The sequence below is a fragment of the Gobius niger genome (assembly GCF_951799975.1).
Source record: "Gobius niger genome assembly, chromosome: 17".
Lineage (NCBI taxonomy): Eukaryota > Metazoa > Chordata > Actinopteri > Gobiiformes > Gobiidae > Gobius > Gobius niger.
In genome coordinates, this window is record NC_136868.1 from 10877402 (window position 1) to 10891969 (window position 14568).

Below are 14568 nucleotides of genomic sequence, written 5' to 3' on the forward strand. Positions count from 1 at the left end.
GGACAAACAATCTGTTATTTCATCTTTTCCATAAGTGTAAATCAGTCATGTATTAACTTAGTCATGTGTTGTAAAGTGTGCGAGAAAAAACTCTTAATGATGTTAGAAAAAACTAATATGGGTTTAACCTCTTAACCCCCGCCTGAACCAAGCACATTTTCTCCAGTGTGGCTTCTTCTAAAAGCGTCTTCAAAATAAACGCCAAAATAGCAATGAAAACGTGACAAAAAAGCAACAAAAATGATAAAAAAGTGACAAAAACATGGCAAAAACGCAATAAAAAAGTGATAAAGACACAATAGAAGAGCTAAATAACAAACACATAAACGTGACCCAAAAAAAGCAACTAAACCCAACAAAAAATGAACAAAACTGCCACAAAAACGCAAAGAAAAAAAAAACAGTCTAAGCTTTCAAATAAGGCATAGTGGCCCATAGGCTGTGAATTTTTATTTGACCTTTATTTAACCAGGAAAGTCTTACTGAGATTTAGAATCTCTTTTTCAGGGGAATCCTGGCCCCAGAGGGGAACCTATTGTACATGTTTTAGTGGTGGGGAAACCGGAGTACCTGGAGAAAACCTACACAGACACAGGGAGAACATGCAAACTCCACAGAGCCTCATCCAGGTGGGACTCGAACCCAGGACCTTCTAGGTGTGAAGCACGAGCGCTTAACTTAGTCATGTATTAACGTGTATGAAACAAAACGAGATCTATAGACAATTAATTATGTTAGAAAAAACATAAACCTGTCCTTCAGCAATGCAATAGAAGTAGGACTGCACAACATGTTCTCAAATAATCATTGATTATTGCATTATCCATGTCACAAGAAGCCACAATGAATGGCAATCAGTGAGGAGGATATGTTTTAGTGAGTTAAACCTCTCCTGAACTGAGCACATTTTCTCCAGTTTTGCTTCACCCAAATCTAAAAACGTCTTGAAAAAAGCGAGGACGAAAACGCAACCAATAGAGTTTGGGAAAGTCCACAGTTGTCATGGAGATCTGCCATCTTTGCAGCTGTTAGCATACATTTCCATTGACTGACTAACATTAAAACAGTGGAGAAAATAGCCATGGAACAACTGCTGGTAAATACGTCTAACACACTGCGGTGTCCAAGTGTTTTAATGTGAACAATAACTCCAGTATTTTAACTTTCAAAATCTCCATTAGTTTACAATGGCTGCTAATCCCATAATGCTTGGCGATATGACGTCACATTCCCGAACTCTATATGTGACAAAATATAGTGACAAAAGAGCAACAAAAAACAATGAAAAAAAGCCAAAAAATGAAAGAGTGACAAGAGTGAGCCAGAAAAGCAACAATAACACAACAAAAATGTGACAAAAGAGCAACAAAAACGCGACAAAACATTGGCATAAAAAGAGACAAAAACGTGACAAAACCGTGCCAGCCATGCGACAAAAAGCTACAGTCAGTTTTCTTTCACTACGCTGTTGCTCTCCCGTCGAGAAGCTTTTAGATTTAGGTAAAGCTGAACAGGAGAAAACGTGCTTGGTTAAAGTGGAGGGTTTAGAGGTTAACGTAGCTCTTGTTGTGCCATGTATTTCACTTAAATAATGTGTGATTAGTTTGGCTGTGAACAATAATTACTGCTTTAAACTCTGACATCGTAAATATTTTTCTTTTGTGGGAGAGAAGATTCACGTTCCACTTTTAGCTTGTGCTTTGTTGTGAAATCTTAACTAATCTTGACGACCAATCTGTTTTTCTGACGTCGTTTCTGAAGTGTCAAACGAATGATGTGGAGTTATTTACAGCCTCCACCTCCCTCCCTCCCTCCTTCTCCTCCCAAAAACCCTTCAACACCAGGTACTGTTCATTCAGACGGCCTCTTCCTCCCCAAAACAAGACTGCCTTTGTTCCCCGCCCCAAAGCTAGACCTGCAGTTTATGTTTAGAGACAAAAAATAAAAAAGGGAAAGGTTGTGCCCACCCCTCAGTGCCCGCTGGACTCAACCCACACCTAAAATGTCACTTACCATTTACCACGTAGCAGTTTTGTATTTTTAAAGCCATAAAACCAATAACTAATTTCAAAACTTGTAAGCAATGTTTTGTTTCCATCAAAATAAATACGATGGAACCAAACATGGCTAAAATCTTAAATAAAACATTAGCATTTGTTATATAAATGTATGTAAATATAGTTATATTTGTGAGCATACAAAAACACCCATTCCCATCCTCAGCAGGCACAAAGGGAAGTGAAGCTGTTTAAATCAAGCTAAAAACAAGAGTTGCTATAAGAAAGAAAGGCATTGAACTGGATTTGAGAGAAAAAGAAAGTTCTTCTCTGTTTACAAAGTCAGAAAATGATTTAGAAGAATATGTGCATTTAAATCAGCTCGTCCCGGCACATGTTGCAGAGGAGCGGTCAGAGAGATAAACTTTGAGCTGAACGGGGGAGATTTTTCGGGCCGTGACGGGGCAAGTGGCGGTTATCAGATGCGCAGAACAATTACACAAACTGCTGACGACCGCTCAGATCTCAACAAACAGCCTCAGGGTCAGAGCTGGTCAGGACGACGCTCACTCGAAGACAATGGGACACGCACAGCGGTGAAACAAAGGCACCCAACCAGCGGGACAGGCGCGCACGCACACTCAAACGTCCAGGAGGATGCTGCCACCTCCGCGCGGCGTTTCTGTCTATTCTGGGAATGACTGGAGTTGTATATTATCTCTGAGATAAGACTCTGCCAGGCCTCAGGAAGTGCTGAGGAATGCAGGGCGATATCGTGTTTTGAAAGTGCTCCCCCCCCCTCTCGCCTCCCCCCGCCTTCCTGTCGGCCGGCCCTGGGCTCCAATGGTGCATCCTCTTCCTGAGGTGGAGTCCACTTCTCTCAAATACGAGTTCTTCCCTTCGACAGGAGGAGCCTCGACTCTGTGACCTGAAGTCAGCAGCTGTTCACAAATGTTACCAAAAATGTGTGAACGCAGGCATATTTATCTAAGGGAAATAATTTTAGATTAGAGTTTTATATCTCTTTATGTGCAGCAAAATATTTTACTTTGCACAAACCTTTTCAATATTTAAGGCCCTGTACTCCCGTGTTTCCCAACCAGGGGTGCGAGGATCCCTGTTGGTGCTCGAGGACATAGCAGGGGGTGCTTGGAGCTGTTTCAGATTTTAAAAAAAGGAACTGAACACTATTTTGCTAGGAAAAGCTGCAGTGTGGTTGTAGTTTTGGGAGAACTTTAGGTGTATTTTGAACACAATATTATTATTAATATCTCTTACTAGAGATGCACCGATCCAGCTGTATCAGTGTCGGAACCCCAGTATCGGTATACTGGGGGCCGATATCCGATGTTAACCGATACCAAGAAACTGAAAAAGTGAATGGTCCTTTTATCTCCATTGTGAGATCAATTACAGATCAATTATCTATTACTAAACTAATGGAAAAACATTTAACAAGGATCACTGGCTTGTCAACACCATCCTTGGGTGTGATCTGATCATTACAACTTGTGCAGCATATCAGCAACAATCTTGTTTATTACTACTTTAGGACCTAGATAGTTGCATACTAGTACTAGCATTAGCATGCTGTTACTAACAACGGCATTTTGCGCGGCGATAAAGAATACATTTGTGGAGGTTGAAACTATTGACTGACTAGACCTGAATTCTCCAGGTGCTGCCCTTCGAAATGAGGTACATCATGCCCATATTCACTTAGTTGTTTAGTTGGTTAAAGTTGTGTTTCTAAGGCGTTGAGAGCCAAACTGGTATCAGTTCAGTATTGGATATTTGTAGCAGATACCCTATATTGTATTTTTTTCAGCATCGGCTCCAATATTTGATTCCGGTATCGGATCGGTGCATCCCTACTTCTTACTTACAAATAGTGCTTTTGAGTGTTGCTTTCTAAATAAATTGCAGCATCTCTGTAACCTGGCTAACACCAGACTGCTGTGTGCGCTCGAATCATTTCAAACTGCACAGCAGTCTGGGGACCATGGCCGAAATTTTCGCATGGATTTGGGAACCAATCACAGAATGAGAAGGGATGGCAAGATGATGACGAGCTGTTCGATATACGGAAGCTTGTAGTTTATTTACGGATAAAAAAAAAAAAAAGTTTATTTACGGATCAAACATGACAGCAGCGACGCTATTTTTCGATCAAGTTTTAGGCCGTGTTCTAAATAGTTTAACTCGAAAGTTTACAGCGTCATACGTCATCGGATACGATGATACGATTGGCTGTGGCTACATGCAGACGCATGATAGACATTCGTAGCGCCCCGTAAACCACACCTCTCCTACGAGAAAATGAATTGGTGATCCCCAGACTAAATATCACTTGTGATTTTAGTCTGGCGTTAGCCAGGCTAGCATCTCTGTCCAATATGTCCTCAAGAAGAAAGAGATTGGGAACCACTGCTGTACTCAATCTCTCCTGTTGTCAGACTGAAGAAGGAGCTCATTCATTTTTATTGTTGGAACATATCGAAACTCATTCCTGACTTTCACATAGCATCTTGAACATCTGCTTCTTCACAGTTAAGAGTTGATAAGGAATGTCACAGGTATCCGACTGTGCTACTTCCAAGTTTACCTTCCCTTGAAACGTTACACCATGAAATAAAAGTCGATCTGGTCTTGTGTTAAACGGCACGGCCTAATTGAAATATCCCGTTTACAGTAGAAAAGTGCTGAACCGCACAATGTGAGGCAGGAATTTTCAAATGGGAAGTGGTGGAATAGGAAAAGGTGTGCGTGTGTTCAGAGCATGGGGTCGCAGAGGAAGGAAGGGTGGTCCCGGGACACTTACTCCTGCAGTGTCTCCACTCCCATCTCCTTAAACTGCAGCTCCTGCTTCACCTGGGCCAGCTCCTGCTTCAGCCGGGACAGCTGCGCGGGACACAAGAGCACAGGGTTACAATGGGCTCCTCTCAGTCAAAGAGCTGAGTCACCGTTATTCACAGGCAGGAATGTACAGCTTTAGAGAGAGGCATGAGCAAACGAGGACAACCACGCTCAACTGCTCAATACTGGGATTGAATCAGGCCAAACTCATATAATGCATGTAAAAACCTATACACTGACCCATTTGCAGTAATAATAATACGAATAGTTTCTAACGGTAGATCAGTACTACTCGCAATTTAGCACCTGTGTTAATAAATGAGGCCCTTAGTGTCTCAAGTTCAGCTAAATATTGGTCAAATTATGTTTATTTTCATCTACCAGCGTGTGCTCATACAAACTAAATTATTGTTTGGGAAGTAGCAATGTCAATATACCATTTTCTTTCCAACTGTGACTTGAGAATAGACAAACTTTGCTTAATGTTATGTAATAAAGTGCAATACAATGGTAAAAAGGTCATATGTGCAGTCCTGTAATACATTGGGGAGGTAGAAATGGAAAGGGTGTATGTAACAAGGTTTTTGGGAATCAATATTGATGATAAGTTAAATTGGAAAGCGCACATAAATACACTAAAGACTAACATTTCTAAAATTATTGCCATACTATGTAAAATAAAAACCTCTGTGAATCAAAACGCATTATATATACTGTACAATTTCCTCATCCTTCCACACCTTAGCTATTGTGTGGAAATATGGGGGAATACCTATAAAAACGAATATACAAACTATCTTTTTATAGCAAAAGAAAGCAGTTAGAGTGATCAGCCATGCAGAATACTTGGCTCCAACAAATCCACTTTTTATTAGACTAAATATCTTAAAATTGCATGATCTTGTTGATGTTTACACAGCAGTTGTGATGTACAAAGCTCACAATCTCATGCTCCCTCAGTGTTTACAGGAGATGTTTCAAACTAGAGAATCTATACACAACCTTAGAGGAACTGATCTGCTACTAAAACCTATGGCGCACAGTAATACTAAGAGGAGGTGTTTATCAGTTAAAGGCGTTGATCTATGGAACGGTTTATCTATTCAACTTAAGGGCTCCAAGACTATTAAAGCATTTAAGAAAACGTATAAGTTAAACATGATAGAGAAGTATAGAACACTTGAATGAAGACTATTAGAAAAGAAGTCGATCGAGGATACAGTACATAGCATAATTTCTGATTGTTGAAGTTTAAGTTTTGTGCTTAAGAGTTACCATCGTTGGTAAAAAAGTGTATAATGTGTCATCTTTGGACACAGAGTCACAGTTGTAAAAGGGGTTTAGGCAGAATAAGTCTTGGCTTCAGCCTAAACCTCTTTCGGTCAGGCATCATTTAGCACTTAAATTCTTAATGTATGTGTTTTCCTATTGTATAATGTCTGAGATCTTTGGAAAACATGTGACATGAGATTTAAATGTTCATAATGACCGAGGAAAATAAATTAACCAACTAACTATATGTGCAGTCCTGTAATACGGTGGTAAATAGTATGAAATGAATGTAAATATACATGTTTACAAGAGGACAATCTATGTAAAATGTAGCCAATTATAATGACAAAAAGTTTGTGCTACTGTTTAATAATAATAAAAAAATATTTTCTTGCTGCACTAGACTCGGGGTGGGAACCTCGCGACAACAATCACCTCACGATACGCCGATACAATAGATAATCGATATATTTCACAATAATAATCTACGACACATCACGTCTTTTTGAAACATGCGATTTTTAACCTTTATTTTAACATACTACATAATATTCATCATTTACATTTATTTCCATGTGCTTTGTACCCCTTTCTCTTAAATGCATAAATGATTCCTGACTGACTGAAAATGTGTCTATAGATCTGTCAGTGATTTCATTCCCATTTACATAAAGAAGAAAGCACAGTCCTGGTTCAAAAGGAATAAATCAACCCCAAATTTATCATTATAAAAACTATCATAAAAAGTACTATATTTGTGTGACAGTGTTTGATCCAAGTGCTTAAAATTGTAGTTCACTATTGGCAACACGACTGAATTTTTGATCATTATTGGCCACTTTTCACTGAAAACTCTGCTCTCACGGCTCCCTCATTAATATGCATGACCTATATCGGGATAAAAAGTATCGTTATATATCGTACAATCGGTATATTGTCACACTCCTACACTAGGCATAAGCTCAGTCAGTATTTAGAAAAAAGTAATGAAATTAGCAGATAAAAACAAAGAGCACAATAATAATGGTGTTTCTTGGTGTTCATTGCACCAGGTTCGATTGCCATTTATTCCAATGTATTAATAAACCGATGTCCCATTTAGAGTTTTATTGAAGATGTTTGAACGACATTGTAAATAGTTCTGCATCAGCATTCACAGCAGGTCATGTGTGAGACATTTTGGCACTTGAACGTTACGTGCTTCCTTCAGCTAAACATTCATCATGTGCAACATCATGTATCCAGAAATGGCCGCCCTCCAAAAGTGCTTTTTCGGAGAACTGAGAAGTCACCAGTGCCTCCTACATGCTTTAACACATCAGCGCTCCGAGAGGCTGAATCACACATTTTTTCATGACACTCACTGTGAGCGAGCGATGCGTGTCTCATGTTTTGGTTCTCAAAAATATGCCTATGATTGCGCCACCGCATATAAGCAGCACTAAGCCAAAATCAACTTCTGAACAACTGCAGCCATTAAACACTGATCTCCATGGTAACGCAGGACAGTCAGCGCTTCTGCTTTTTATTTCTATGATTTCTATGCTTTGATACTTTGATGTTGCTATATTTTTTGCCTGTAGTAATTCCAGTTGCCTCTAAAAAAAGAAAAAAAAGATAGATGAGCTAGTGGGTGTCATTTTTTGTCACATGACTTGAAGCGTGAGTTGGCCCACACACACTCACACACGTCCCACTTGGCCCTGCGTTGTTCTCTGTAGCCTCTGCCTGACCCTCCACGGATGACCTCATCCTCACAGGGTCCCGGGACAGAGGGGCCACACCCCGGGCCCCTGCTCCACTCCACACTGGCCCCTCACGAAAGCCCATTGTTCTGCCCAGTAATGACTTACCCGCTCACGTCTACAAGCCACTTCCACCTTGATTTGGTCGGGGTCGTATTTTGCGTTCGACGAGGAGCTGGAGAGAGCTGTGAGGAGAAGGAGAGAGGGGTATTTAGTCGAAATAGATGTGTACGAAGTAGGTCTGTCATCATTCAGATAACAATACACATGTTAAACACACACAGAGGTGTAAATATATGAGAGGACTGTAAACCAGTGCTTCTCAAACGGTGGCTCAGGCACCACTATCCTTTGTATAGTTCAGAGTAAACTTCACTCATTTTTAGTCCCTTTTAGTTCAGTAGTTGTTTCAGAACTGCTTCATGATTTTATCTGATTTTAGTCTTGTATACAAAACAGTGCTGCACAGAAGTATGTTGTTGTTTGCAGACGACAGTACATTAAGATCTAAAAAGCAGCAGCTCGCAGTCATTCGTTGTGATTTTAGTCCAGAGTCAATACTTCACTTGATACAGAATTTATGAATTTATGTTAATGTTTTATGTCTGTTTAATTAAAGTGAACTGAATCCTGTAAAAATAAACAAACAATAATAATTGTAATTGCAATGTATTTCTGAAAGATGGTTGGTTCAGGTCTAGTGTCTTCAAAGCCCCGGGACCCAGGATGAGTCTGTGGCAGTGTTTTGGAGAGATCAGGGAGGAGCTGGTCACAGACTGGACAGGTCTTTGAAGCAGCTCCTCAGTGCGACACTTATATATAACACATTTAGGGTCATGTGAGGTCAGTAAGTGAATTTGTTTTTAAAGCCCTTCATGGACCTGCTCCCCCATATCTGTCCGAGCTTCTGTCCATTCACCGGCCCATGCAGAGCCCTGTGCTCCACTCAGATGGTTTCGGATGTGCCCAGGTCTCGGTCCAGGATCGTGTATCTCCCTAAACTGTGGAACTCGCTCCAAGTCGAGCTGCGAGTCATCACAGACCTGCCACTGTTCAAGTCCAGACTAAAGACTCACCTTTTTAGACAGGCCTTGCAGAACACCAACACAGATCTATTTTATTTGTGTGCCGGTGTCTATATATTTTATGTCATTTTAGGCTGAATATTTTTTCCTCTGTGTTTTTATGTGAAGCACTTTGGTCTGCCAATGTGTTGTAAAGTATAGAAATATAGAACTATAGAAACTAGATTGATTGAATGAATGAATGGGTGTTTCATGTTTATAGCACATGTTCGATAGGGCAAATAAATAATGAATCTCCCTTTTTAAAAATGATCCTTGTTCCTTCCTCAGTCCTGACTCCTGACTTATAGAACAGACCTGGTTTTGTTGAAGCCTGATTTTACACAGTTTTGATTTAATCCATTTTAAACCATTTCCACCCAAAATTACTGCCACATATATTCAAAGTAGCACTATGAAAGTCAGTTTTGTTGCAATTATTATGTCCACTATAAATGTGATCTTAATAAGTGGTTTGGGGCTTACTGCTGGTGAGAGAGCGGTTGTCCTCGGAGAGCTCTCTGAACAGAAGCATCTCTTGTTGTACGAGCTCCAGCCGCTGCTGCTTGATGTGGTACATCTCCTTCTTGGCCTCGAGCGCCTCCTGCGCCACCACAAGGTACTCCTTCAGCATGCGCTCCTGCTCCTGCCGCCATTGGGTCCGCGGGTTCTCGATCTGGGTGGTTTCTGTCGACGGGACAATTATTCAAGTAAAATAACGTCCTCTGTGCTTTGAATGCCACAGTATTGATAAGGCTTGTCCTGAGTCGCAGAGGAGGCACTCACTGTTGATGTGGTCGATGTAATAAACTCCGACTTGTTGGTCGAAAACCTCCTCCCACCCGAGAGGCAGCTCGTCCCCGACGCAGTCAGCAAACGTCAGCGGCTTCGTGATCCTGGACAAACAAGGCACAACATTACAGAGGAAACCATGAATCATCGTAAATAAACTGTTTACAAGGGGTTTTTCCAATACAAAAACAAATTATCAAGCATGGGTTTAAATCACTTGAATTAAAAAACATTAATCTTGTTGCCGTTTTCACCCATCAAGTTTACTTTGCTAGTTTGAGGACATTTCTCACTGGTTCTAAGGTAATGTTGCTTGAAAAAGGAAAGTAAAATGGCCAAAGGGACAATTTTCTAACCCCATGGGCAAATAAATGAACCTGAAATAAAGACAAAATGTATTGAAACGAGTCAGAAACATCTCAGAGGAAGTGAAATAATCAAGGTCAAATGCCCAACTAAACTGCAACAAAACAACTAAAATCTTAAATATTAAGCTTGATTTGAGGCATTTAAACTAATCCATATATACATTTTTTTTTTAGAGTTGTTATTGAGAATGGACTGTTTTCTAGATCAGTGGTTTCCAACTGTTTATGTCTTGTGTACCACCGTGGCATTTCATTTTTTGTTTGACTGTTACTTAACCAAGTCCCACTGATGAAGGTATTGGGATTGCTTTTTAGGGGAGTCCTGGCCTCAGAGGGAACTTGATTGTTTTGAATGGAGAACATGCAAAACATCACGCAGAAAAGGATCAAACCCGGACAGTGGAGAGCAAATCCACCGTGCCAGTAATGTAGCCCTTTACAAAGACGAGGATTATTCTTCATACAGTAGAAATATTCAATCTCTTGCACCATAAAGTTTGGTGCAGTATCACTCTTAATGTTAGAGTAACTGATGTGGCAAAGGATCAAAAACACACTGGCTGAATCAGCGTCTAACGTATTAAAGCAGCACCAAATGAGTGAAAGAGTTAATGGAGGAAGTGAATCGTGACTCTTGATTTAGTAAAGTGACTCGTGAGTTTTGAACGATTCGCACATCACTCTGCACACCTAAGAAGAAGAAGAAGAAGAAGAGATCTTTATTTATATAGCGCCTTTCACAGATCACAAAGAGCTTTACAAGAGAGAATTTTTTTTTATATTCACTCTACACTTGGTGGTGGTTAAGCTACAATTTCAGTTTCAGTTTCCCCTGGGGGAGACTGACAAAAGCGATGTCACGACTGCACACGTCTGCGCCAACGGTCCCTCTGACCACCATACATTCACTCACACACATCGTTGATCCTGGCCTATTGTACATGTTTTAGTGGTAGGGGAAACTGGAGTACCCGGAGGAAACCTACGCAGACACGGGGAGAACATGCAAACTCCATGTGGGGATCGAACCCACATGGAAGCGAGAGTGCTAACCCACTCGCTGTGAAGCGAGAGTGCTAACCCACTCACATGGAAGCGAGAGTGCTAACCCACTCGCTGTGAAGCGAGAGTGCTAACCCACTCGCTGTGAAGCGAGAGTGCTAACCCACTCGCTGTGAAGTGAGAGTGCTAACCCACTCGCTGTGAAGTGAGAGTGCTAACCCACTCGCTGTGAAGTGAGAGTGCTAACCGCTGCGCTAGGCTACTGTGCGGCCAAGAAGGCGGCAGGTGCGTAAGAGAGGAGAAAACTTAACTTGACAAAAAGCTCACACTGTCTCACTCTTTTTCCTGATAGGTCAGAGTGACCGAAACGTTGCAGCAATAAAAGCTAAAGAAAAAGCGTGAGACAGTCTGCAAGAGTTTTTTTTGTTCAAGTTAAGCAAACTAACAACGAACAGAACTTAAAATGTGTAAAAGTTCTGTTTATTTAAACATTTCATGATTAAAGCCACACCTTGTAGAATTTTACCCAATAAATAAAATTGAAATACAAGCATTTATTTTATGACAGATATTTTCATAATTGAAAAAATACCTCATAAATGTACAAACACACATTTTTGAAGCTCACCCCTCCTAAGATATAACTGTAAACTTTTAGCTCGTCTCCATGGAGATAAAAGGCAGTAGAATTTGAGATTTAAACAGGTTAGTTTCTCATCCAAATCCATTCTTTTATTACACACTGCAGTAATAGTATTTTCTGTGTTGAGCTGGTCATTAGGAGCATTTTGTTTTGCTGCAACTTTATAGTCCAAAATGTTACACAGTGTACCTTTAAGTTCAATTTTACCCTTGTTTGTACCCTTAAATGGATCATATCGTGTTGAAATGGTAAAATATCGCAATAATATCACTATCGCAATATTGCACCACCGTATCGCATATCGAAAGTCACTTCAATATTGTGCAGCCCCAGTTTGGACCATGACTAACGATTCCGAATGTCCATGCTCCCTCTTTTGTTCTTCATCGGACCATGTAACACTGCACGTTGTGAACCCGTGGCTCAGAGGACGGCCGAACCGACTGGGACCGTCCCGTTAGCGTCAGTCAGCGCCTGTGGCCGCAGTGACCCGCCGCAGCGCTCACTGACAGAGAGGGGTCTGGCGTTGTTGAGGTATGTGGACAATGAGGAGCTGAAATATGTGGCACATTCCTCAGGCTGGAGCAGGAGCACTTCGCGAGCTGTCACTAAAGAAACGCTTTTCAGGAGTCAGGACGACGCAGCAGCAAACGCACAAGATAGAGGGGAAGGATAAATGTGTGACAGTGAATTAAAGTGATTAGATTTGAATTATGTTCCTAAAAATCAAGGTTCAGCTCAACAGGAATTGCGATTAATTGCGCTCATGAACGTTTGCATACATAAAGTAAATGCGCTCTTTCTTTTGTCCTTTCCACAATAAAGTTCATGTCTTTTGAAGCGCAAACTACAACTTAACTAAGAGTTTCCAAACAGAGGAACAAAAGCAAACAGAGACACGCTGCCGGCTCACTTTAAATGTTTGCCGAGGATCAACAAACGTCCCGACGCCCACTGAGCTTCAAAATACTTAAAAAGCACTTAGCAGACAAGCAGCCGTATCTGAGCTGTCGGGTTTTTGGGGAAATCACTGAAGAGACGCCGTAAAGAGCGGCGGAAAACATTATGTACAAGTTTGGCCATAAAAGAAACGGTGATTTACGTCAAATACAGTCGCCAAGGGTTGTAAAAAAATATGGAGTTGAAGCTCAGGTTTTTGTGACGTTAGTGTTTAAAGCCGGGGATGAACTTTGACCCAGAGAAAATAAGTACGTCTGCGCAGAGTCTGGACCATTTGGTTGGGTTTTACACAGAGTTTGCAGCGGAGAAGAGACAAAGGAGGAAACAACGGGAAGTATTTTAGGTAATGTTAGAATATTATAGGGCTGCATGATTTAAAGGTCCTATTATGCAAAATCGACTTTTTGGAGCTTTTAACCATGTTGTTAAGCTATATCCTTACCAAAAACACCCAGTGTTTTGGCCTCATTCACGCAGTTCTGAGCATTTCTCTTGAATCCTGCTCTCTAAATGACTGAGTTGTGACACTCAAACTGTCAAACAGGACGAGCCCGACGTCTGTAATGTAAAGCCTTATGGCCTGATTTAAATTTGTAAAACAAATGACGTGTAAGTGCTGCCCCTGCAGAGAAAACAAACGCACCCCCTGAACGTCGGAACAGGTGTCATGTTTGCACCGAAAGCTCTCTCTAACCCACTCTGGACACGCCTGTTCTTTGTTCTTACGGGAGGACAGGACTTTATTCAACCTTCCTAAAGAAGAGGACACTCGCCAGATGTAGGAATTTCTTTCTGGGATTCGGCGACTATCTGCCAAACATCCATCAGTGACCGTCACTGATGGATGTTTGGTGAACCTTCGCCACAACTAAAGTGGATTATCCACCAGCCATGATGGAGCGGCCAGAGCGGTGCTGAGTCAAAACACGTGTTTGTGCGATAGGCATTTATGAAGCTGTGTTGCAAATGTCAACTCCTTATAACTGCATTGTGAAGTAACTTCACTTTTTGCTGTTATGTTTTTATTTCTACTACTGCAAAAGTTGCTTCGGCCTCATCAGCTCGGAGAGAGGGGGCGGAGTTAACTGAATCCAAGTGTCTTGTCTTCCGGGTTTGAAAAATAGCTCCAGAAAATACTTAAATTTATCACAAAAATGAGTGCTCCATAGTGGTAGAGGTACAAAATATCTCATAAATGCCTATACTTACTATTACTTGCTATTATAGTCATTCATACTTGAATGGCTATAATAGCAAGATACAGATCCTTAAAGCAAGTATTGCGATTAGATTTTGCGATTTGTGTTTTAAAGTCTGGATTCAGTTCACGGTGCACATTAAAGAGCACCTGTTTCTCCTCTTTCCCTCGAAGCGCTCGCCCTCAGCTGCTTTTATTGCTCGATGTTTGGAGTAAATCTACAAATTAATCCTCAAATATGTGTGAAATGTACCGTGTAACTTGTACATAAGCAGGAAAACATTAAAAATAGTCCGACAGAAACAGATGCAGGTTATTAATGCAAATGTTTACTGATGGTCAGAGGGCCGGGTGTTTGCTGGGACGTCCCGGGCAGACGGGAGGGGATGGGGGCACATGCCTTTCCCACAGGGCGGCCGCAGTCGTCACCGGGCAAAGCGTCTCGTCCAAACAGAAATATCCTCTGGACAAACAGAATACTCTAGAATTAGCAAACGTCTTTGACAACTAAATATACTGTTCTGTGTTTAGTGCGTTATGTGGGAAGTGGCTCACAGCTGGACATGCCTGTCATTCTGTCAGGCCCTTTTTGTATTTCACGTCTCTGTCTTATTTTGGTTTTCTCAGATGGGAAGCGGATCCGGCAGAACGTTTCGGGACAATTCATTCTT

General features: G+C 41.2%; 1 protein-coding gene across 1 annotated transcript in view; it reads right to left on the reverse strand.

Annotated features, from left to right (window-relative positions):
- The window catches only part of wwc3 (WWC family member 3), a 61504-nt gene that overhangs the window by 22142 nt on the left and 24794 nt on the right, over positions 1–14568 (reverse strand). The window contains exons 2-5 of the mRNA XM_079574865.1: positions 9721–9830; positions 9421–9621; positions 7979–8055; positions 4819–4898 (exon numbers count right to left, since the gene is read on the reverse strand). Of these exons, the coding sequence (XP_079430991.1) occupies positions 4819–4898; positions 7979–8055; positions 9421–9621; positions 9721–9830 (468 nt within the window). The remainder of the gene's footprint in view (positions 1–4818; positions 4899–7978; positions 8056–9420; positions 9622–9720; positions 9831–14568) is intronic.